At 39.1% G+C, this 22,425-nt stretch overlaps 1 protein-coding gene across 1 annotated transcript in view; it reads right to left on the bottom strand.

The window, feature by feature from the left end:
• Window positions 1–333: 333 nt before the first annotated feature.
• The window catches only part of UNC5D (unc-5 netrin receptor D), a 288,529-nt gene continuing 266,437 nt past the window's right edge, over window positions 334–22,425 (bottom strand). Inside the window, exons 16-17 of the mRNA XM_036838629.1 lie at window positions 15,287–15,465; window positions 334–3,245 (exon numbers count right to left, since the gene is read on the bottom strand). Of these exons, the coding sequence (XP_036694524.1) occupies window positions 3,041–3,245; window positions 15,287–15,465 (384 nt within the window). The 3' untranslated portion in view covers window positions 334–3,040. The remainder of the gene's footprint in view (window positions 3,246–15,286; window positions 15,466–22,425) is intronic.

The raw sequence follows: 22,425 nt of genomic DNA, 5'->3' as shown, positions 1-22,425 counted from the left end.
TAAGTAACCTACCAAGTATGAAAGACCACCTTTAATTTCTTTTTTCATTTTGCACTAGGACAATAAGACTTCGAAAGTAAGCACTTAGGCTGATGAGTAAATCTCTTTCAAGAGAGGCATTTGTGTTGTGATATGAAAATATTAAAATTGAACCAGGGTTTAGGTTACAGTGAGTAGCACAAGTTCAAGTGCCAGCTAAGTCCATCTGATCTGCAGTTTCATACTCCCTGCCACACACACACACACACACACACACACACACACACACACACACACACACACACACACACACACACACACACACACACACACACACACACACACACACACACATACATCTTGGTCTGTAAATCTCAAAAACATGGGTTCTCTTTGGAATTCTTTTGTAAAATACTGCACAATCCTGACATGCAATAGCCATGGAATCTCAAGCTGTAGAAAACCTGTACAAATCCTACGTAGAGTCCTAGCAGAAATAAGTAGGAGAAATGTAAAGAGGAAACAAAATGGACTGAAAGATGGATTTGAACCTTGGACTGAAATCCGAGATGAATCATGTTCCTTTGCTTCCTTTATCACTCCAAGTGATATGGTGATCAAGTGCATTTATTTATAAAACCCAGGCCAAAGAAAAAAAAAAGAATAAACACATGGGAGGAAATTCTAGACAGTCAGGGATTGATAATAAATTCTTATCTTAAAATAATCTGGATAGATTCTAGGGGAAACATTAACATTTTTCATCTGTTTTAAAATATAAAAAATATATCAAAAATCTAAAAAAAATCTGTGTGGATTCACAGAATAGATAAAAACAATTATAAGGCCAATTAGAAGGGAAGAGGAAAAAAGGATAGGATGTTTAAAACAAAAATCCTCCAAGATGGATAACAACATATGCTCTCCACTGTACTTTCTGTAAGTTCCTATTCAACAGTTTAATGTAGATTCTTTCTGCATACCACTCATGCCAATCAACCCTCTGGTTTATTCTGGGTGGACGACCATCTACTTCCACTTCTATCTCAGAAATTATATCCCATCATTATGTTAAATGATTAACACTTTGATGCTTTCTGTCTTTTGCTCCCTAGAAGGAATAAAAAAGTAGAGTATACTAGCAAAAAGGGTATTTTCCTGATCTAGTTATGGTATTTTGAAAATATGCTCAACAGTTCTAAGAGGACTTGTTTGTTCTGTATAATATGCCTTTGGTTCCTGAGAAAAGGAAGATGCTTTTTGAATTTCATGTAGCAAAGCCTTCCATCAGTTACAGGTGACCTTATATACCACACATTCATTAGAGAGAATGGCCAACACATTCAAGAGTTACTTCTTCAATGCCTTACCCAGGATATAAATTCAACCTATTTTTTTTAAGTATTTTTCACTTAGGTGGAGATTCACATTTTTTTAAACATGGGATCTACAAAAACGTTGTTTAAAAAGTTGATCACATACCTACTGCCAAGTACTCCCTACCTCCCCCATTCCCTGACTATTTTTATTCTAATGGAGCCAACCTCTAAGTAGCTAATCAACTTTGTGGTTAATCTAGGTCCTTGACTTTGGTTGTCCTGATTCTGGACAGCTAATTAAAACATCCACCAAAAGATAATCAGGAGCAAATCTGTTCATCTGTAATCTACCAGGACATCTTGTCAAAAATGATTAAATAGGATAAAAGATGGAGTGAAGTGTTAAGATGGGGGTCATGTACTATCCGTGGATTTCAATTCTCCACAGTATCACTGCCTCTCATTTAAAATGTAAAATAATATATTAATGGTCCTGGAAAGAAAGCATACTTGGTGAGGTTGAATTATCGGAGCTTGAAGGCTCCTTGAACAATGCATATGGTTTCTGAGACATTGTGGTAGAGGTATTCCTCAGGTCTATGTACTCGGATATCATTTAGAGCAAAGACCATCTGCTAATTTCCCAAGAGGCAAAACAAGGATGACCTATAGCCCCATGGAGAGAGTCTGTGATAACATAGTACCAAAAGGCTAGAAAATTCAAGAACTGGATTGTGAAGGACAGTAAACCCCCTCATCCCTTCATAACAACTGTACTGGGGAACTAAATCAACACCTGCATCCTAGAATAACAGCTTATTTGAGGCCTATGGCATCTGCAGTTCATGTTTCCTTGGACCTGATTTGACCTCCCTGGTCTCTAAATCTGTATGATAAGCTGTGTTCTGATAGCTTTTGCAATTTGCGTGGCTTAGCTGGGAATAGAGATGGTCCTGCTTTGAGTTAGAAAAAAATAAATTTCCATATTGAAAAGTCTATGCTCCTTGAAACCTTCCCCCTAGTGTAATGGGTAAGGAAGGGGAAGAAAGAATGTGGATAGATTTGGTCCTTGGAGAAAATGAAGGAGGGGTAGGTACGCTGCTAGAGCTAGCTTGTGATCTCTCTACCTCTTGATCTTGTTTCCATTAAGTGGCTAGGATAGATAGGGAATTGGTGCTGGTGTGGTGTACTCAGATTCGAAATTCTAAATGCCCTCCTTGACGCTGTTGAAGTCCTACAGATGGGTTGGCAACCGTGTTTCACTTCTAAAAGTCAGTTGACAATGATTGCCGGCATCCCAGATGCCAGTTGGTAGAAAACTCAGGCAATCTGGTGCCAGAATCAGCTGGTCCTTTGGGGCACATCATTAAAAATCTGTTGCAAAACATGCACTTATTCAATCTCTGCCTTCCCAGCTTTGCTGTAGCTCATCTTGTCCCACAGTTACTTCTATCTAGATACGCCCTCGCTTTTATCCTTGCCACTCCAAATCTGAGAAGTTCCTCAACTGTGAACCGGAGTGTGGCTTCAGAGGAGACACATATATTTAAGAGAGCTTGTACTTTTCCCTATTAACATATTTTACCTATATAAAATGCAGTTTCTTCAATCAGGGATGCTCACTGATTGTAATTGAAGGCTGAATTCCCCAAATGCCACTGGGCAGAAAGCCGCCTCTTTCTTTCCCCTGTAAAGCAAATGTCCCGAAGTTGGCCATCACTCTCTCATGAGAGGAAGTGGAACTAGAGTCCATTTTGCCTGCTGTAGCTGAAGTCGGCTTCATCGAGCTGGGATTCCTTAATGTTCGAGAGTTTCGTGTGTGTCCTCCCAATCTCTTCAAGGGCACAGGCCAGGGAGTCAAGGTCACCATCATGCTGATGACGAGCTTCCCACAGGTTCAAAATGACAGCAGACGGGCTACTTTGTGTAGCAAAATAAGATAAATTCCTAGACAGAGAGTTAAATAAACAAAATGACAAAATAAAAATAGAAATAAAGGAACAAATACAAATCACTATAAGGGAATTAAAAATGAATTGGAACACATATTATTAAAATAGGAATAAAGAGCTCCACTAAGGCAGGTCTGGGGACAGTCCAGTTTGTATCCCAACACTAAACTGAAACTGTACTTTGGAGGGTTACCAATGACCTTCTTAATCCTCCATGTCTTTTTTAGTCCTCACTTTCCTTGAGTTGTGTGTGTATACATGTATGTGTGTTTCTCTCTTGAACACCCTCTTGAAAAGCTCTACTTCATTAGCTTATGTGATGATATAACTCATTCCTATGTTTATTTTTCCCCAAAATATCTGACCCCTCTTTATGTCTCTCATGGTAAACCTAAGGGCTGTCAAGATTTTATCTGTGTCTTCTTGGGCTCATATACTAAATGGAGTAGTTATCAACTCCAAGTGGATAGTGTCTAAGTCGGCATCTCCTGTCTTGTAGGTTAATAATGAGCTAGTCACAGATCTTTAAATGACCTTGGGACTGCTCCAGTTAGATATAGCTTTCCACTTCCTCAGACTTGGTGCATCAGGAATCGATATACTCTCCAGGCCTCCATTGGCCCCCATTCTAACTATAACAAATATCCCAGTAATTACAACCATCCTTCTAATCTCTCACACTAGGACATTTATTTCTGAGTCTTCTCTTTGTTTCTTTCTTTTTGACAAACTCATCAGCTTCACTCTTCCTCTCCATTCATACTATTAGTATTTAATTTATGCTCTATCATTTTATGACTAAATTCCAGCAGAAGCCTTATAGCTCTTTATTTCTCCAAACTCTCTAATATACCTTGTGTTCTATTTCATAAATCATCATGTATCTACTTCACTTGTTTTCAGTGCCAGCCTTGGTCTGGCCTCAAACTAGCTCTGGTAATATATATATTTTTTCCCTCAATATTCTTTTCTCCTTTGAGACATCAACACTGACTTAGGTAATACTTTGTTCTTGCTTTCATCCAGTGTATTCTGTTCACTAGGAAATGCCCACTTTCCCCTCTGTTTATCAAGATCCTATACTCCTACAATGCCTGGATTGTAGATAATTCTCATGTCCTCTTCTCTCAAAGTAATTTATTTCCTTTCTCAACTCTTTTTATGCTTCTGCTTAAATTTTCATGTGAGTAAAATGCTTATATATTCCATGTGTGTGACCTCTGCCTTCTCAGTGTGATTGCAGACACCTGAAAGAGAAGGGTCATAGCTAATCATTTTCTGATTCTACAACAGCACTTATAATACTGTGACAGGTATTTATTCCATATCCATCAACTGAGTAGTTGATTGCTAGGAGCTTGTTTCAGATGATATAGGATCTTCAGGGAAAACAAATGATAACCTTTTGGACAATGACTTTGCTCTGATGAAGACTGAGACAACACAGAGGATTAAAAGGTCACAGTTTTTCACAGGTACTTTTGCAGCAGGGATAGAAATGTCACCTCTGGTAAAATTCTGATGAGTTGAAAAGATTTTCCAGAGTCAACCAAGAATTGCCTATTTTGAGGATGGTACAACTTTCCATCACCAGACTCAGCATATAATCACAAAGCAGACTCATGTAGCCAAGAGCAAGTGGAAGAGAAGCTTAAAAGACAAGCTTTTAAGGGCACGTTATCATTTACAAGCAACATACACACATAGTAATTCTGAGTGAATAAAGTGCTATTTTATTCAAAGGTCTTACGACACTACTTAAAGCTAGTTGGTTGCCAAATAGCACAAATATCAGGGTACGATATATGCTTTCCACTACATCTGAATCTTTCACTGAGAGATGGAGAAGGCCAGCTTAAAAATATTCTCTCCAGTTTCTTTTCCTTTTATCTTTCCTTCCTTCTCCCCATCGCCAGCCCCTCCATAGCTGGCCTTGGAATCAAATATAGTTATTTCTTTCTACACTAATAGAAATGGCAAAGCAAATGTTGCTTCTGTAGTTGAAGGGATCCTAGTTCCTTTTATTCAAAACGTTGTTTTGAATACTGCCACTTCCTTTTAGTTGTAGGGAGCTGTTTGTGGGGAAAGCTGCTGTTATCTCCAGGTCTGTAAATAGACTGGTACACCCCAACCAATGTGCAGGCAGAATACAAAGTGGAGGAATAGCTGAGAAAAGAGGCAAAAACTGAGAGACTGTGTGAGTGGATTCTGGGTGGGCTGTGTGATAATCTCTTTCCATGTAATTTGTGAGAATAATGACCATTGACACACATTGTTTCCTGGAGTGGGGAAATAATTCTTTATGCTCTCCATTGTTATTTCAAAAGAAAAATAATGCTGGCAAGCACAACAAAAAGAAGCACAGATTTCTCATATTATTGAAGGTTTATATTTTGTATTTCCTACTGAACCACAATGGACTAGTTTCTGTTGGAGTGACTGGATCCTTGTGATCCTATTAACCCCAAAGCTACCCTTTATTCTATACCAGGGGTTGACAAACTATTTCTTTAAAGGCCCAGACAGCAAGTATTTTTGACCGTAGGGGCCACATCTGGTCTCTGTAGCAGCTACTCAACTTCGCCATGGTAGTGGGAAATGGCCATAGACAATACATAAGTGAATGTGCATGTCTGTGTTCCAGTAAAACTTTATTTAGAGACACTGAAATTTGAATGTCATACACTTTTCACATGTCACACCATATCTATCACTCTTGTTTTGTTTATCCTCCTGAAACCATTCTAGCTCTGGGGCTATAGAAAAGAAGGTGTTGGGCCGGATTTAGCCCCTAGGTCATGGTACTGACCACGTTCCATGTTGTCTTACAACCCAAACTAGATTTCCAGACATAGTAGCCATTTCAGAGAAGATGAGATTGAACTTTCATTTTGTGCTGCATCTGAAAATAAGCACCTAGAGGGTGAAAGTTGCTGGGTCCTCAAGCTACACATGTCCTGCCCCAAGCACTCTGAGACCTTTATCCTTGGTAACGTTTGGGGAGCTTTGACATTTCAGGACATGAGAAGAAGATCTGGGCATGAAAACGCAAAAACAAAACTTTAGGAGAGGCATACAGACTATGTTTTGGAGGTTGTGATGAATCTTTGTCCCAACATGCTATTCAAAATATTCATGAATCCAGTTGCAGTGTGAAGGTGTTTTAAGTGCACCTGCCTAGAGGAAGAAGAGCAGAGCTGGAGGATGACTCTTGCCAGCCACTTGGTTCTGAGAAGTCCTGCAAATGCCCTGATTTGTAGACTAGGCACCCAGGGCTACAGGAAGCTAAATGATCAAAGAGGCAGAAGTAGAACTCTCCCTTGGCATGGATCTCTGAACATACTGTAGCAAGTGAAATGTGCTCCCCAAAGCATGTTCCAGATTGATGCTCTGAATTTATACAAGTACACTCGGCAACACACACAAATCTCAAATTCCACTTAATTTTAGTAAATACACGTAGGAGCATATCAGCCTTATTAAAAATGATTCAGTCAGCTTTGTCATAAACAGACATCCTATTAAACTACACTTACTTGTCGACACCAGAAGAATTAATAGACAAAAGACACTAAAGTGCTAATGCTATAGGCTATTTCTCAAACTTAGTTGGATTGTTTTACTGCTTACATGTGTGCAAATGCATTATGATTTTTTTGAAAATTGGTATACCCTATACCCATTTGGTTATCTCCATACCTCCCTTTTGAAATTATTTTGATCCCAATCTGTGTGACCCATTTCTCTTCATAATAACGCTGGTGCATTTGGACACCAGCAGGTAAATGCACACACAATTCAGGGAACATTGTTAATACTAGAAAACAGAATTCATAGCAACAGTTGATTTCCTGAGTCTTTGATTTTTTTTTTTTTTTTTGAAATGAATAAAGAACATTTGGCAAAAACAGTCATCTTGAAATTCAGGTGGATGGCTCAAAACAAAACAATGTTTTCCTTTCTCTTTGAAAAATGTTTAAAGAAGTAAATGTTTATTATGCTTGCCTTAGATGCTTCATATTGTTACTTCTTTATGCACTGAATCTTTTGTCATAGCCTTTTCAAATTCTGATCGACTGAGGTAATTCTGAAAAATAAGATTTATTTTTTTGTGGTTCATAAAGATGCTGCATACTGTGTACATAAGATTATTTACTCTCTAAATTTTAAGAATTTACTTTAGAATCATCCTATGTCTTCAGTTTATTTGTCCTAAGTCCTGTAGACTCAGTGACCCCATCTTTTTCTTTGGAACTCTCACTGGAAGAGTCCAGATAAACTAAAAAGCCACATGCTAAGACAGCTGTATAGATTTATCCATGTAAATTCATTGAGTAGTAATAGTTTATTAAGTTTAATTTTGCTTTGTTGAGCCTACATGCTTTCTATTCACCTGAGCCCCTGAGTTGTTTTATTACTATGATTAATTTCTTCTTTCTGAGACTTCCTTATCTGTGCTGTCCCCCAGCCCAATTAAAATTCCATTCTTTATGTGGAAGCCAGGGCAGAATTGGGAACATGAATCTTTAGCAATTTCACTAGCTATCAGAGGCCAACTTATAATGGTGTATATGGGTCAACCACCAAATTTTTATATAGAATCTCAGTTTTCAAAATACATCTTCAAATGAATGACCGTGTTAAACTAATAACGAAAATTAGGTTATTTCGAGAATTTCTGGAAATAGTTATTGTGCCATCTGTTTTCTTTTTTGGGTACAAAGAGGAAGAGAGAATTGAGGACCATGATAAAATTCCGCCATATAAGTCTTTATACACTGTTGCAATGCAGGGCTCATTTTATGAAAATGAAAAGTGTCTAGGTGTCCAGTGTGAATTGAAAGATACCACCCTTTCTTTAGTACTTGAAAGTAGTATTCAAATACATATGTCTTAGGGAATAGTAACATCTAAATCCTCAATCAGTTAACAAAAAGATTAGATAACAGTAACGGATGGGGCACAGGTCTGAGACTCTACCTGAGCCCTGGGGACATGCACGCAGGAAGAGCTACCAAGGGCACGTGCACGTGCACTTAAAGCTGGAGTCTGCCTGCTTAGGGTCTTAGTTCTATCTGACTATGTGTGGCCTATAAGGGACTCCCTTTCATTCTGAATTCCAGATAACAAAGCTTTTATCTTAGTTACTCAGGGCCATGCTACCAGGGGGCTGACATGCCTATTTGAAAGCTGTAAGCTCTTCTTTGTAACTAATGGTGAGAATGAATTTCCTCTGTAATAAAACCTAGCAGGGGACCACATCTGCACTGCAGCCTAACATCCTTAGCACAAGAAGACGCCTCATCCCAGGTACATGCCATACTTTCATTCAGAATTTAGGATGTCACCCAGCACTTCCAAGTACAAGGGAGCACTTGCACCTGTAATATTAAGGCAGCAAGTATGTTTATATTCTATAAGCTGTTGCCATTTATATCTAAGTCAACTTTTTTTTTTAAAAAAAAAGCATATTTGAAAAATATCTTCCTGGTAGGTTGGCAGCATAGAAAGTGAAAACTAAGTTAAGCTGCCTATAATAAATTGGGAGACATCATTATAAGAACGGTGCATAGTCCTACTGTATAGTACCAAATAGGGAATTGAAACATAGTCATAATGAAAAAAAATATTAATATCCCCGCTATCATCGTAATTGTCTCATTTAATGAAAGCCTCTTATGTGACCAAAACCAACCCTCCCTATGGTTCTTTAAATGCAAATAGAAGAGAAAAGCCACTTATACTGGATAGCAGTGACTGGACCACAGCATAAGCATTTGGTCCATTCCTCAAGCTTTCCTCCCCAAACTTCATCCTCACTGGGTACTCAACAAACAGCAGAGCAGCTTTCAGGATAAAGCAAGTCTGTTTCATTTCCTAAAGAATAAGCAAAAGATGCTTGCCATTATGTCACCTCTGCCTATTGCCTCCCTGTGCCTTCAAATGAAAGGAAGCTGGTATGGGGAACCCAAAAGGAAAAGATACAGGCAGTTGAAAACATGCTGAGTTCCACTCTGCCGTGCCCTAAACGTGGTACATTAATTCTTTTGGACCAATTAATTTGGCAATAAAATTCCCCTCATAGTTCTTCCTTTTGCCTATTTCATTATCTGGCTCCTGAAAGGGACTAGCAAGGATTTTTCCTTCTTTGGAAAATGTATGTTAGCCCTGGAGCCTTCAGGACCCCCTGTGAGTTGCCAAACAGGAATAAAATCAGTTGTAGACTCTTGTTTTCAATTCTCCAGTTTCATTCCTGATAAGGCTCTGACAATTTCTCATATTTGGCAATGAAAGGCAATGAAAACTGCAAAATCAGATCTCAACTTTTCTTTGAATTGGGATATAGCATAGAAAAATACGTCTCATTTAATGTTCCTCTTCAATAACGTTGAGACATTTTCAGGAATCCTGAGGGTAAAGGAGAATGGCCACTATTTGTTCCAAGAGAAAAGACCACAGTGCTAATCCTGAAGGGGGAAAGGGAGAAATATTGATACCTTTCCTTTTGCAAAATACTCAGTGTGTTTCAATAAAACCTCACAAATAATCGCAAAGAAATAGTTAAGCACTTTATTAAAGGACTCTCTAATGAATTAGGCAAAATCCTTTCCATAATTTCATTTTCTCAAATTATGAAAACATCACATCCAGGGATTGTGACTTTGTCAGCTTTTCCAGGTCTCTTTGAGACAGACCCGTGAAGGGGATTATTTCAGCTATAAAGGGGCTTGGGCATGTCCATCTTTTCTGAAAACTACATTAGCTTAAAGGAGGGAAACCTAGTCCTTCAAAGACCAATGCAAACTCGCCCCTTGTCACCACCCCTGCAGCTTAGAATGGGAGCGCGACTTTGGTTCTCTTGGAGGGATAGAAACAGCTTCTCTCCCTTATTGCCTTTAGGAGAAACACCTGCCACTTATAAACCATATACAGTTTGTTCATGGCTAAACTGGCCGTAGGCTGTTTTCAGATTCGTATTAGTAGGCAGTTTCATGAGTCCCTAACTTAAGCGGAATGAAGCCTAACACCCACCACTTGGCTGTGCTGGGTCCCTCTGGCTTCACACTGAGGGCTCTTCAAATCCAGACTCTGCACAAGTCCATCGGGCCAGAACCAGAAAATCTGATTGGAGCTGTATCATATTTTGCCTCCAAGGATCTGTGTAATGAATGCTATCTTCCTGTGCATTAATTCTCCTTAGAAGAGTCATAGATATTGTTTTTTGGAAATGGCAGCCTCACATCCATTTTTATTATTTAAAGGTTAGGATGTGTTTTCTAGCCTCTAGTCTGCAGAGCCCAGACAGCTTCATTTGGTGTAATCCTAGCAAATCCCAAAACACAAGAGTGAAAATATCTAGTCTCACAGGTCCCTGAGTGACCACCCTTGGTGGTCTGCCTGTGAAGCAGGCATTCTGTATATATTTTGTAATCACTTTCTCTCTCTTTTTTCCTCCTCCTTCTTTCACCCCAAAAGAAAGCTGGCCCCGGGACTTCCACTTTTAGTGAATTCTCAAGAGTTACTCAGAGACAGATTAATAAACTGTCTTGCGACCTTCCTCTGTCCTTTCCCACTGCCCTCTGGCCATTTCACTGTTCCTGCGTATCCAATTAAGAGGGGGGACAGAGGGAATAAAAGGATTTGACCTCAACGTGAGAAGATTCTGCTTCTCATTAGAGGTCCTGGTAAAAGATTTGGTGGAAAAACAAGTTACTGTAGCACCGCTGATCAGCCGTGAAGTTTGAGAAATTTCATTTGCTCATGATTTCTATACCATCACCCAAAAACATTAACATCCAAAATACATTTGAACTAGTTTACCCAGCTGACCAATAATAAATATGTTTCTCTGGCAGTGCTGACGCAGTTTCAAACAAGTGTACTATTACAAGAAACTGTTAATAAGGTGTGGTTTATCTACTCCTTTCCATCTTGGAATCCTTTCTTCCATTTTGGTCACTTCCCTTCTCCTCATCCTCTTGTATCTCATGCACTTTATCCAGCATCTGTTCCCACGGCAACTTGGTCAAGCTGGCTATGTTTTCACAAGGGCTTCTGGAATATGAAAATCATGAGGTCTTAAAGAAGAATGATCCAATAGTAGAATTTCAAGTACTGAAAGACAGGAATCCTCCACAGTGTCAGCCATGTAACCTGCTCTCTTCTGAGACCAACTTTCAAAATCCTTTGACACTTATTCATTTCCATTCTATTAGGAGGCAAGTTTTTAAGGTCAAGTATACTATCCAAAGAAAAAGTTCATGTCATTCATTCAAGACAAATTTCTTGAATTTCCCCGAACTAGATAGTACTATCTAGGTATGTCTAACTGTAATTAAAAAATAAAAAAGTATCATAAAAATACAAAGTGCTATGGAAGTTTAGATATGGAAGATTACTTCTAGCTGAAGCAGTTAGTTGCTGATATCATTTAATTTGTTTAGTTCTCAGCAAAGCTCCCCACTATATACTCCTACGTGATCAAATCTTTATTAGTCCCACCTACCTACCAATCACCTTGTGACCAAGAGCATTGAAGAGGAGAGTTATTGCAGCTGGATTTGTAGAATAAATGTGCAATCTCAGCTCTAAAATGCAGCAAGTATGGGCTCTGAGTAATCGTCAGTTTGCCCAAAGAATCTGTAATTGCAACTGTTAACTATGACATTCTTTGCTAGGCCATGTGGTTTATTTATCATAATCCATATGCCAAGCAAGTTGCAAGGCCACCTGCATTGCTGCCTTAAGCGCACCCACTGACATGTCTCACATTCTAAGCCTTTAACTTCCTATGTCATGTATCTTCTCTCCTATTCAGATCTAAGTAGAAACTTGTTAGGCAAAAAGGCAAATTATCATCAGTGACATTTGCATTTACCGAAAGGAGGAGAACATTTTCACTGGCAACACGATAACAGTGAATGTCTCCTTCCACTCCCTTTGAAAATGCTTCCTTCATGGTTGGAGGGCTGTTGCTTTACTAGCTTTTCACTTTCGGAAATTGAAAGGAAGGGGAGAGTCAGGTAAAGGTGCTGTCACAAGATCAAGGTAGGTGAATTCCCTAATAGAAGACTGACTCTGTGCTTTGTGATCATCTTCCTCTCGTGATCCCAGGGTTGATGAAATCTCAAGCTATCCAACAGCTTTCTTACCCAATAATACCAGCATATTGACAACGTCAGATTTCTGTGTTTTAACATACATTAATGATCACATTAGTGACTGATGATTATGTAGTATAATAAGTACTATATTATTTGTAGCCCTAAGAGAGCAAGACCAGTGATTTGGGATCACACAATAAGAAGTTGTGACAAATTACATCTGAAAATCTCCTTCATCTTTGTCACATAGGTTTCTTCCCATGTAGGAGAAGATACATTTTTGCTACAGTAGTGAAAACGTATAATGAACTTGACAATTTCTGCAAAATGAGAATAAGGATTAGCTAACATGGTGCGAGGTGATTTTCCATCATCTTTCTCTTTTGGCTTTTCTGAATATCTTCGTGGCCGTCTCTGCCGGAACAGCACCAGCTTGCAGAAAGGGACCTTATCCTGTGCCTTAGCTTAGCCTCAGGTGTAACTCTGACTGCAGCAACCGGTCCTATGAAAGTTTTACTAAATGAGAGCAGACTCATTTAAATGAGGGGTCAGCAGACCACGTACTGTAGGCCAAATACATTGCCTCCTTTCGTAAATAATGTTTATTGGGACACAGCCCCGCCTGTTTGTTTAGATATTTCCTGTGGCTGTTCTCACACCGCAGAAGCAGAGTTGAATAATTGCTGAGTAGTTGCAATAGATCATACATGGCCTAACCTATTTACTGTCTCTGGGTCTTTAACAGAAAAAAGCCTGCTAACCCCTAGTTTGAATTGTTCTTACTCCATAATGAGACTACTGTTGGAGAGTTAAGCTAGAGAATAAAGAGGAAGGAAATGCCATTCACTGAAGTTGAATATGGTAGCTAAATAAGGTTTAAAGATCAAACCTTATTTAAATACAAAGATTCCGTGCATTCTAACTTGCTATTAATTGTGAACACTTCAAAGGGACTAACTAACATTTATTTAAAATAGACATTTTCTTAGAACCATGTTAGAAACTTTCCATAAAGTAGGTTGTTTGAATTTTGTATACTAAGGACGTTTAGGCTTTCCTGGAGAGAGGGGTCTTAGGGAGAAACAAAAGCAAGCAAAAACAAGCAGGCACATCAAATGGTTGCCTTTTTTGACCCCGACATTGGAGGGGACAAGCCGTGCTCCTGTGTAGCTATTTACTGCTCATTAGAGCCCAGACACAAAAGGATGCTAGCCTTAGTCTCCCAGTTTGAAATGCGTTTTCCCTACTGTGCAAGGTCAGAAACTGATGGCTTTGGAGGCGGCCTGTGTAGTTCTTGTATGTTTACTGTAAGTGGAGAATAAAATGAACAAGGCAGGAACATGCACGTGCTTCTTTAGCAAATTAATGCCAGCATCCATGGGTAGGTAGATATTTTGTGGCAATTATTTTCTTGTGAATTAAAAATCATCAACTCTTATTGCCAGAATGGATTAGAGAGTTAATGTAGTTTGAATTCTATGAATTGCATCTGTAGAAAAAGTAACATAGGGATGGTAAGTGATGTGTTTGGGCAGACTGGTATTAGCTGCAGAACCAGGGCTGCTGTACAGAGCTTCTGAGTCCCTGCCCAATGTTCATTTTTCTTTCTTTAGACCAAATTCTGTCCTCTGGCTGAGTTTTTCATTCTTGTCCCCAGGTTGATCAGAAAGTGAACCTGACATAGTCATGGTGTTCATAGGTTATACACGACACGTCTCATCCTTTATCAAAGTTGCTGGGAAAAATTCAACCTAATTTTTTTTCCCCTATACACTCAGACATTTTTGTATTCTCTCATTTTCACTATCTGCCTTTTTCAAGAATGTGTTCTTTTTGGGCCTGCCTGTCTGTAAATGCCATTTTCTCTTACAGCCATGCCTTCTCTCTTGATTTTCCTCTCTGAGTCTGACTGCTTTCTAGTTGGGCCCTTCGTTCTTGGATTCTGGATCCCTTTTGAAACAGGGAGCAGCCCTCTTTCCTTTCTTGGCAGACATCTACCTTCCTTTCAGAGAAGAAAGAGTCAGGTAGGATGTCTGTGAAAACAAAGAACAAAAAAAATGGAAATGACAGAGTAAGCCAAACAGTAAGAAAAATAAGGCTTTGTCTCAAAAGAAAAAAAAAAAGTACCAAAGGAAAGGGAAGGAAAAGGGTGCTGGGAAAACTTGTTCTCTTTTCATTCTGGGGTTTGCGGCGTGGGTTAGGGAGAGAGGAGATCCTGTTTGTCAATGCCTTTTCCCCACCAGTCATCCCTCAAGCTGAGCCCTAACTGGCCTCCCCATCAGTGCTGCTCTGAATAGCATTAGCCCTGCTTTTTCTCATCAAAGTACGAGCGCCCACTATGAATCTCTCTATTCCCCTTTCAACTCAACCACAACAGTAGCCCAGTAATGAATAGTGTCGGTTTAAGCAGCAGACTTTTGCTTTTGCTTGTTTAATGCCCTCTGCCTTCAGACCTGAGAGGTATCTCAAACTTCCTTTTTTATATTCACACACCCACTTCTTCAGGCTGAGCATATCCTTATTAGGGGTTAAATAACACTTAAGGTTACCCGATGGGAGGGATGAGGTGTGAGAAACTTGCTTCTTTGTTTCTCCATCACTGTCTCAAGACTCTGGGATCCCTCACCAGCACCAAGATGACAAAGTCTAAACCTCCATTATGGGGGCCCAATTAGCAAACCTGGAGATGGGACCAGGACTAAAGTAGGACTTTTCTGTAACGTCCCCAAAGGCAGAGGGGGGTGGCAGGAAGGGCCACACACTGTGTCATATTTTTGTTCTTTTCCCACTTCCTTGTCCAGACTTCACATGAAATACAGCCAGAGAAATCCATACAGATATCAGGGCCTGGAAACCACGTGGATACACCCGCCCCATTTTCTTTTTCAAGCTCTTTTAGTAAAACCCTCTTTTTGAAGTTGCCCCCAATTACCTGTTGATGCTGTTTTTCTGTGCTAACATCTGCCAGTCTTTGCCTTTGGCATTGGGTGTGTCAAATGTAGCACAAATCCGCTGTCTGATGGAGTAGGGAATTTTGAAGGCTTTGGGGCCAGTCTGTGCAGGGAAAGTGCTGTCCTCTTGTGCGAAGAAAGTGATGGTCTCTCTTTCATTCTGTAAACAAAATAAGGAAAGCAGGATCAGATCTAAGTAGAAGCCTTTCTGATCAACACTTTTATTTTTTTAAGAAAAGTTGTGTTAACACACATGCAAAAAATGCTTGCCTGTTGTGATGGAGTCTATAAAATACACTGACAAGTTCCCCTCTCTTCCAAAATAGTAAATAATGTCTCTAGTAGCCTAGGAAACCGTGTACTGGAGCTTTACCAAAGCCTCTTCCACTCAGGGGAGTCACAATCTTCAGCTTCCTACATCCAAGGAGGTGTCAGGTGAGAGCAGAATTAGATTTTTTTTTACTTCTCAAAAAAAAAAAAAAAAAATCTAGAATCAGTAGGAAGAAGCTACCAGATGACAGATTTCAGTTCACTGTAAGGAGACCTTCTGAGAGTCAGAGCTGATCAGAGAAGAATGTGCTGATCAAAGGAGCTGGCTGGGAAGCCACGTGTCAGGAAAGCTACAAAGGGGACCTGATTGTATGTTGATCATTTTCAAGTGTGTGTTTCTCCCAGGCCTCAAGTGTGATTCTCTAGTAAATATTTTGGCTTTGTTTCAGAATTAAATTGCTTTTGTAAAATGGGAGGCAGCCACGAGTCAGCGATGAGACCTGGACTAGCGAGCGGAGAGCTGCAGGCTGGAGAGCTTCTGCCTGCTGTCTGCCCACTCTTCTGACTTAAGAGCCGTCCAGTGAGGATTAGTTATACATCATAACAATTAGATCGTCATATCCAATGTGAAATCACACATCCCTCCATCATATCAGAATAGTTGCTGAAAGTTTATATGGACTAACAGAATTTTAAGGCTTGAAAGGTAGTTGAATCACTCCTGTGATTATGATGGGATACAAGGCAAAAGGGATTCTGCAAGTCCCTCATCAGTTGACTATGCATTGACGAAGAGAGATTTTTCCGGGGTGGACCTGACCTAATCAAGTGGCTCTTAAAAGAGAGAAGATGCAGCTCCTAACTGGAGGTGTCTCTCCTGCTGGCCTGGAAGGAAGCAAATAGCCACGCTGTGAACTGCTTATGGTTGGGGGCGGGAGGGGGTGAAGCTAGGAACTGAGGGTGTCCCCTAGGAGCTGAGAGTGAGCCCTGTCCGACAGCCAGCAAGAAATTGGGGGCTTCAGTCCTACAGCCACAAGGACCTGAATTTGTCAACAACCCTAATAAATTTGGGGACAAACCTCTGAGCTCCAGATGAGAATGTACTACTGCCACCACCACCTTGACCTCAGCCTTGTGAGATCCTGATCAGAGAACCCAGTTAGGCCATGCTTAGACTTCTGACCTCAAAAAATGTGGGACAATAAGCGGGTGTTGTTTTTTTCTGATAGATTTGTGGTAATTTGTTATGCAAGAGAAGAAAACTAATGCAAAGGGAAATTAAAACACAAATCTGAGGTCGGGTTAAGGGACTAGTTAGCACTGTTTAGACCCCAAGAAACTATCCTTTGCATTAGGAACTTGTCGACTTGGGCTGTCCTTTAAGTCAACACATGCCCTTCCTGAACTGCCCCTGTGAGCTTCCCCTGATGTTTTCCTGACATTTACACATCTCCTTCTGTGGACACCACAGCCATGGAAGCCCTTCTTGGCTAGTGTCCAGGCTCACGGAGCTATAAGCCTTCAGACTTGGTATGTCTTACATCTCCAGAAATCTGTTAATTGAGGAAACTAGTTCATGCAAAGATCTTATTAATTAATGATAATGTGTTTTGTCTTTCTGTAACCATTTAACACAGTTACATATGGGGGGATGTTTTGGAAACATAATGCCTTAACCCAGTATTCCCACAGGGTATCTCAGAAGATGTTCCAAGAAAAAGCAGTCACATGGTCAAATACTTTTTGAGAAATGCTGCATGTTATATCTTACTCTTGGAACTTCAAAGTACATGTTATCAGATTAAACAGATTCTACTTACTGGTTTTAGTTCTATTCCCTTGACTATTATAGAACAACGCTCATCAAAATTCTTCCAGTTTTGGAGGTTAGGATGGACTAACAGAAAAAGTGTGGCTTTCAGAGTCAGAAAGATCTTGCTTTGAAGTTCACATTTCATAGCTCAATGACCTTGGATGCTACAGGACTTCCCTCAGCCTCAATTTCCTAATCAGTCTTTGACATTTTTTATAGACTCCACAGGGGTTATAAACTTTGGTAGAAGTCACCCAGGTAATTGGTGCCATAGCTAAAACTAGAATTCCGATACCCTAATACCTTTACCAGGACTCACTTCACTACATCACCCTGCATCAAGACAAGTACCAAAAATCCACAGAGCAGGGTGGTCCAGAAAAATGCTCTCTGAGTGATATTAGCATTGTGTTTCAAGAATTAAGAGTAGTAGAGCTTCATGGAGGAGGCATTTGAGTTGACCTTGAAGGATGGGTAGCTATTGAGTGAACAGAAATTGATTAGATAAGCAGTTATTTTTGGCAGAGTAGTCAATTCTTTTCTTTTTTTTGTCTTTATTTTATATATTATTTTATACAGCAAGTTCTTATTAGTTATCTATTTTATACATATTAGCGTATATATGTCAATCCCAGTCTCCCAATTCATCCCCCCCACTTTCCCCCCTTGGTGTCCATACGTTCTCTACATCTTTGTCTCTATTTATACCTTGCAAGTCAGTTCATCTGTACCATTTTTCTAGATTCCACATATATGTGTTAGCATATGGTATTTGTTTTTCTCTTTCTGACTTACTTCACTCTGTATGACAGTCTCTAGGTCCATCCACCTCACTACAAATAACTCAATTTTGTTCCTTTTTATGGCTGAGTAATATTCCATTGTATATTTGTACCACTTCTTCTTTATCCATTCGTCTGTCGATGGGCATTTAGGTTGCTCCCATGACCTGGCTATTGTAAATAGTGCTGCAATGAACACTGGGGTGCATGTGTCTTTTTGAATTATGGTTTTCACTGAGTATATGCCCAGTAGTGGGATTGCTGAGTCATATGGTAATTCTCTTTTTAGTTTTTTAAGGAACCTCCATACTGTTCTCCATAGTGGCTGTCTCAATTTATATTCCCACCAACAGTGCAAGAAGGTTCCCTTTTCTCCACACCCTCTCCAGCATTTGTTGTTTGTAGATTTTCTGATGATGCCCATTCTGACTGGTGTGAGATGATACCTCATTGTAGTTTTGATATGCATTTCTCTAATGATTAGTGATGTTGAGCAGCTTTTCATGTGCCTCTTGGCCATCTCTATGTCTTCTTTGGAGAAATGTCTATTTAGGTCTTCTGCCCATTTTTGGATTGGGTTGTTTGTTTTTTTAATATTGAGCTGCATGAGCTGTTTATATATTTTGGAGATTAATCCTTTGATTCATTTGCAAATATTTTCTCCCATTTTGAGGGTTGTCTTCTCATTTTGTTTATAGTTTCCTTGGCTGTGCAAAAGCTTTTAAGTTTCATTAGGTCCCATTTGGTTATCTTTGTTTTTATTTCCATTACTCTAGGAGGTGGGTCAAAAAAGATCTTGCTGTGATTTATGTCAAAGAGTTTTCTTCCTATGTTTTCCTCTAAGTTTTATAGTGTCTGGTCTTACATATAGGTCTTTAATCCATTTTGAGTTTACTTTTGTGTATGGTGTTAGAGAGTGTTCTAATTTCTTTCTCTTACATGTAGCTGTCCAGTTTTCCCAGCACCACTTATTGAAGAGACTGTCTTTTCTCCACTGTATATCCTTGCCTCCTTTGTCATAAATTAGTTAACCATAGGTGCGTGGGTTTATCTCTGGACTTTCTATCCTGTTCCATTGATCTATGTCTCTGTTTTTGTGCCAGTACCATATTGTCTTGATTACTGTAGCTTTGTCGTATAATCTGAAGTCAGGGAGTCTGATTGCTCCAGCTCCATTTATTTCCCTCAAGACTGCTTTGGCTATTCAGGGTCTTTTGTGTCTCCATACAAATTTTAAGATTTTTTGTTCTAGTTCTGTAAAAAATGCCACTGGTAATTTGATAGGGATTGCATTGAATCTGTAGATTGCTTTTGGGAGTATAGTCATTTCACAATATTGATTCTTCCAATCCAAGAACATGGTATATCTCTCCATCTATTTGTGTCATCTTTGATTTCTTTCATCAGTGTCTTATAGTTTTCTGAGTACAGTCTTTTACCTCCTTAGGTAGGTTTATTCCTAGGTATTTTACTTTTTTGTTGCAGTGGTGAATGGGATCGTTTCCTTAATTTCTCTTTCTGATCTTTCGTTGTTAGTGTATAGAAATGCAAGAGATATCTGTGCATTAATTTTGTATCCTGCAACTTTATCAAATTCATTGATTAGCTATAGTAGTTTTCTGATGGCATCTTTAGGATTCTCTATGTATAGTATCATGTCATCTGCAAACAGTGACAGTTTTACTTCTTCTTTTCCGAGTTGTATTCCTTTTATTTCTTTTTCTCCTCTGATTGCCATGGCTAGGACTTCAAAAGCTACGTTGAATAATAGTGGTGAGAGTGGACATCCTTGTCTTGTTCCTGATCTTAAAGGAAATGCTTTCAGTTTTTCACCATTGAGAATGATGTTTGCTGTGGGTTTGTTGTATATGGCCTCTATTATGTTGAGGTAGGTTCCCTCTATGCTCACTTTCTGGAGCGTTTTTATCATAAATGGGTGCTGAATTTTGTCAAAAGCTTTTTCTGCATCTATTGAGATGATCATATGGTTTTTATTCTTCAGTTTGTTAATATGGTGTATCACATTGATTGATTTGCATATATTGAAGAATCTTTGCATCCCTGGGGTAAATCCCACTTGATCGTGATGTATGATCCTTTTAATGTGTGATTGGATTCTGCTAGTATTTTCTCGAGGATTTTTGAATCTATACGCATCAGTGATATTGGCCTGTAATTTTCTTTTATTGTAGTATCTCTGTCTGGCTTTGGTATCTGGGTTATGGTGGCATCATAGAATGAGTTTGGGAGTGTTCCTTCCTCTGCAATTTTTTGGAAGAGTTTGAGAAGGATGGGTGTTAGTGCTTCTCTAAATGTTTGATAGAATTCACCTGTGAAGCCATCTCGTCCTGGACTTTTGTTTGTTGGAAGATTTTTAATCACAGTTTCAATTTCATTACTTGTGATTGGTCTGTTCATATTTTCTATTTCTTCCTGGTTCAGTCTTGGAAGGTTATACCTTTCTAAGAATTTGTCCATTTCTTCCAGGTTGTCCATTTTATTGGCATAGAGTTGCTTATAGTAGTGTCTTAGGATGCTTTGTATTTCTGAGGTGTCTGTTGTAACTTCTCCTTTTTCATTTTTAATACTATTGATTTGAGTCCTCTCCCTCTTTTTCTTGATGAGTCTGGCTAATCGTTTGCCAATTTTGTTTATCTTCTCAAGCAACAAGCCTCTAGTTTTATTGACCTTTGCTATTGCTTTCTTTGTTTCTATTTCATTTATTTCTGCTCTGATCTTTATGATTTCTTTCCTTCTACTAACTTTGGGTTTTGTTTGTTCTTCTTTCTCTAGTTCCTTTAGGTGTAAGGTTAGATTGTTTGAGATTTTTCTTGTTTCTTGAGGTAGGATTGTAGTGCTATAAAGTTCCTTGTTAGAACTGCTTTTGCTGCATCCCAACGAAAACGTGTTTTCATTGTCATTTGTCTCTAGGTGTTTTTTTATTTCCTCTTTGATTTCTTCAGTGATCTCTTGGTTATTTAGTAACGTATTGTTTAACCTCCATGTGTTTGTGTTTTTTATAGTTTTTTGCTGTAATTGATTTCTAATCTCATAGCATTGTGGTCAGAAAAATGCCTGATATGATTTCAATTTTCTTAAATTTACTGAGGCTTGCTTTGTGAGCCAAGATGTGATCTACCCTGGAGAATGTTCTGTGTTCACTAGAGAAGAAAGTGTAATCTGCTGTTTTTGGATGGAATGTCCTATAAATATCAATTAAATCTATCTGGTTTATTGTGTCATTTAAAGCTTGTGGTTCCTTATGAATTTTCTGTCTGCATGATCTGTCCATTGGTGTAAGTGAGGTCTTAATGTCCCCCACTATTACTGTGTTACTGTCGAGTTCCTCTTTTATAGCTGTTAGCAGCTGCCTTATGTATTGATGTGCTCCTATGTTGGGTGCATATATATTTATAATTGTTATATCTTCTTCTTGGATTGATCCTCTTGATCATTATGTAGTGTCCTTCCTTGTCTCTTGTAACATTCTTTATTTTAAAGTCTATTTTATCTGAGTATTGCTACTCCAGCTTTCTTTTGATTTCCATTTGCATGGAATATCTTTTTTCCATCCCCTCACTTTCAGTCTGTATGTGTCCCTAGGTCTGAAGTGGGTCTCTTGTAGACAGCATATATATGGGTCTTGTTCTTGTATCCATTCAGTGAGCCTGTGTGCTTTGGTTGGAGCATTTAATCCATTTACATTTAAGGTAATTATCGATATGTATGTTCCTATTACCATATTCTGAATTGTTTTGCATTTGTTTTTGTAGGTGCTTTTCTTCTCTTGTGTTTCCCACTTAGAGAAGTTCCTTTAGCATTTGTTGTAGAGCTGGTTTGGTGGTGCTGAATTCTCTTAGCTTTTGGTTGTCTGTAAAGCTTTTGATTTCTCAATCGAATCTGAATGAGATCCTTTCTGGGTAGAGTAATCTTGGTTGTAGGTTCTTCCCTTTCATCACTTTAAATATATCATGCCACTCCCTTCTGGCTTGTAGAGTTTCTGCTGAGAAATCAGCTGTTAACCTTACTGGAGTTCCCTTGTATGTTGTCATTTTTCCCTTGTTTCAATAATTTTTCTTTGTCTTTAATTTTTGTCAATTTGATTACTACGTGTCTTGGCGTGTTTCTCCTTGGGTTTATCCTGCCTGGGACTCTCTGCGCTTCCTGGACTTGGGTGGCTATTTCCTTTCCCGTGTTAGGGAAATTTTTGACTATAATCTCTTCAAGTATTTTCTCGGGTCCTTTCTCTCTCTCT

Source organism: Balaenoptera musculus, chromosome 21 (assembly GCF_009873245.2).
Source record: "Balaenoptera musculus isolate JJ_BM4_2016_0621 chromosome 21, mBalMus1.pri.v3, whole genome shotgun sequence".
Taxonomy (NCBI): Eukaryota; Metazoa; Chordata; class Mammalia; order Artiodactyla; family Balaenopteridae; genus Balaenoptera; species Balaenoptera musculus.
The sequence above is the reverse complement of the archived record's forward strand: the minus strand, read 5'-3'. Positions and strand labels throughout refer to the sequence as shown.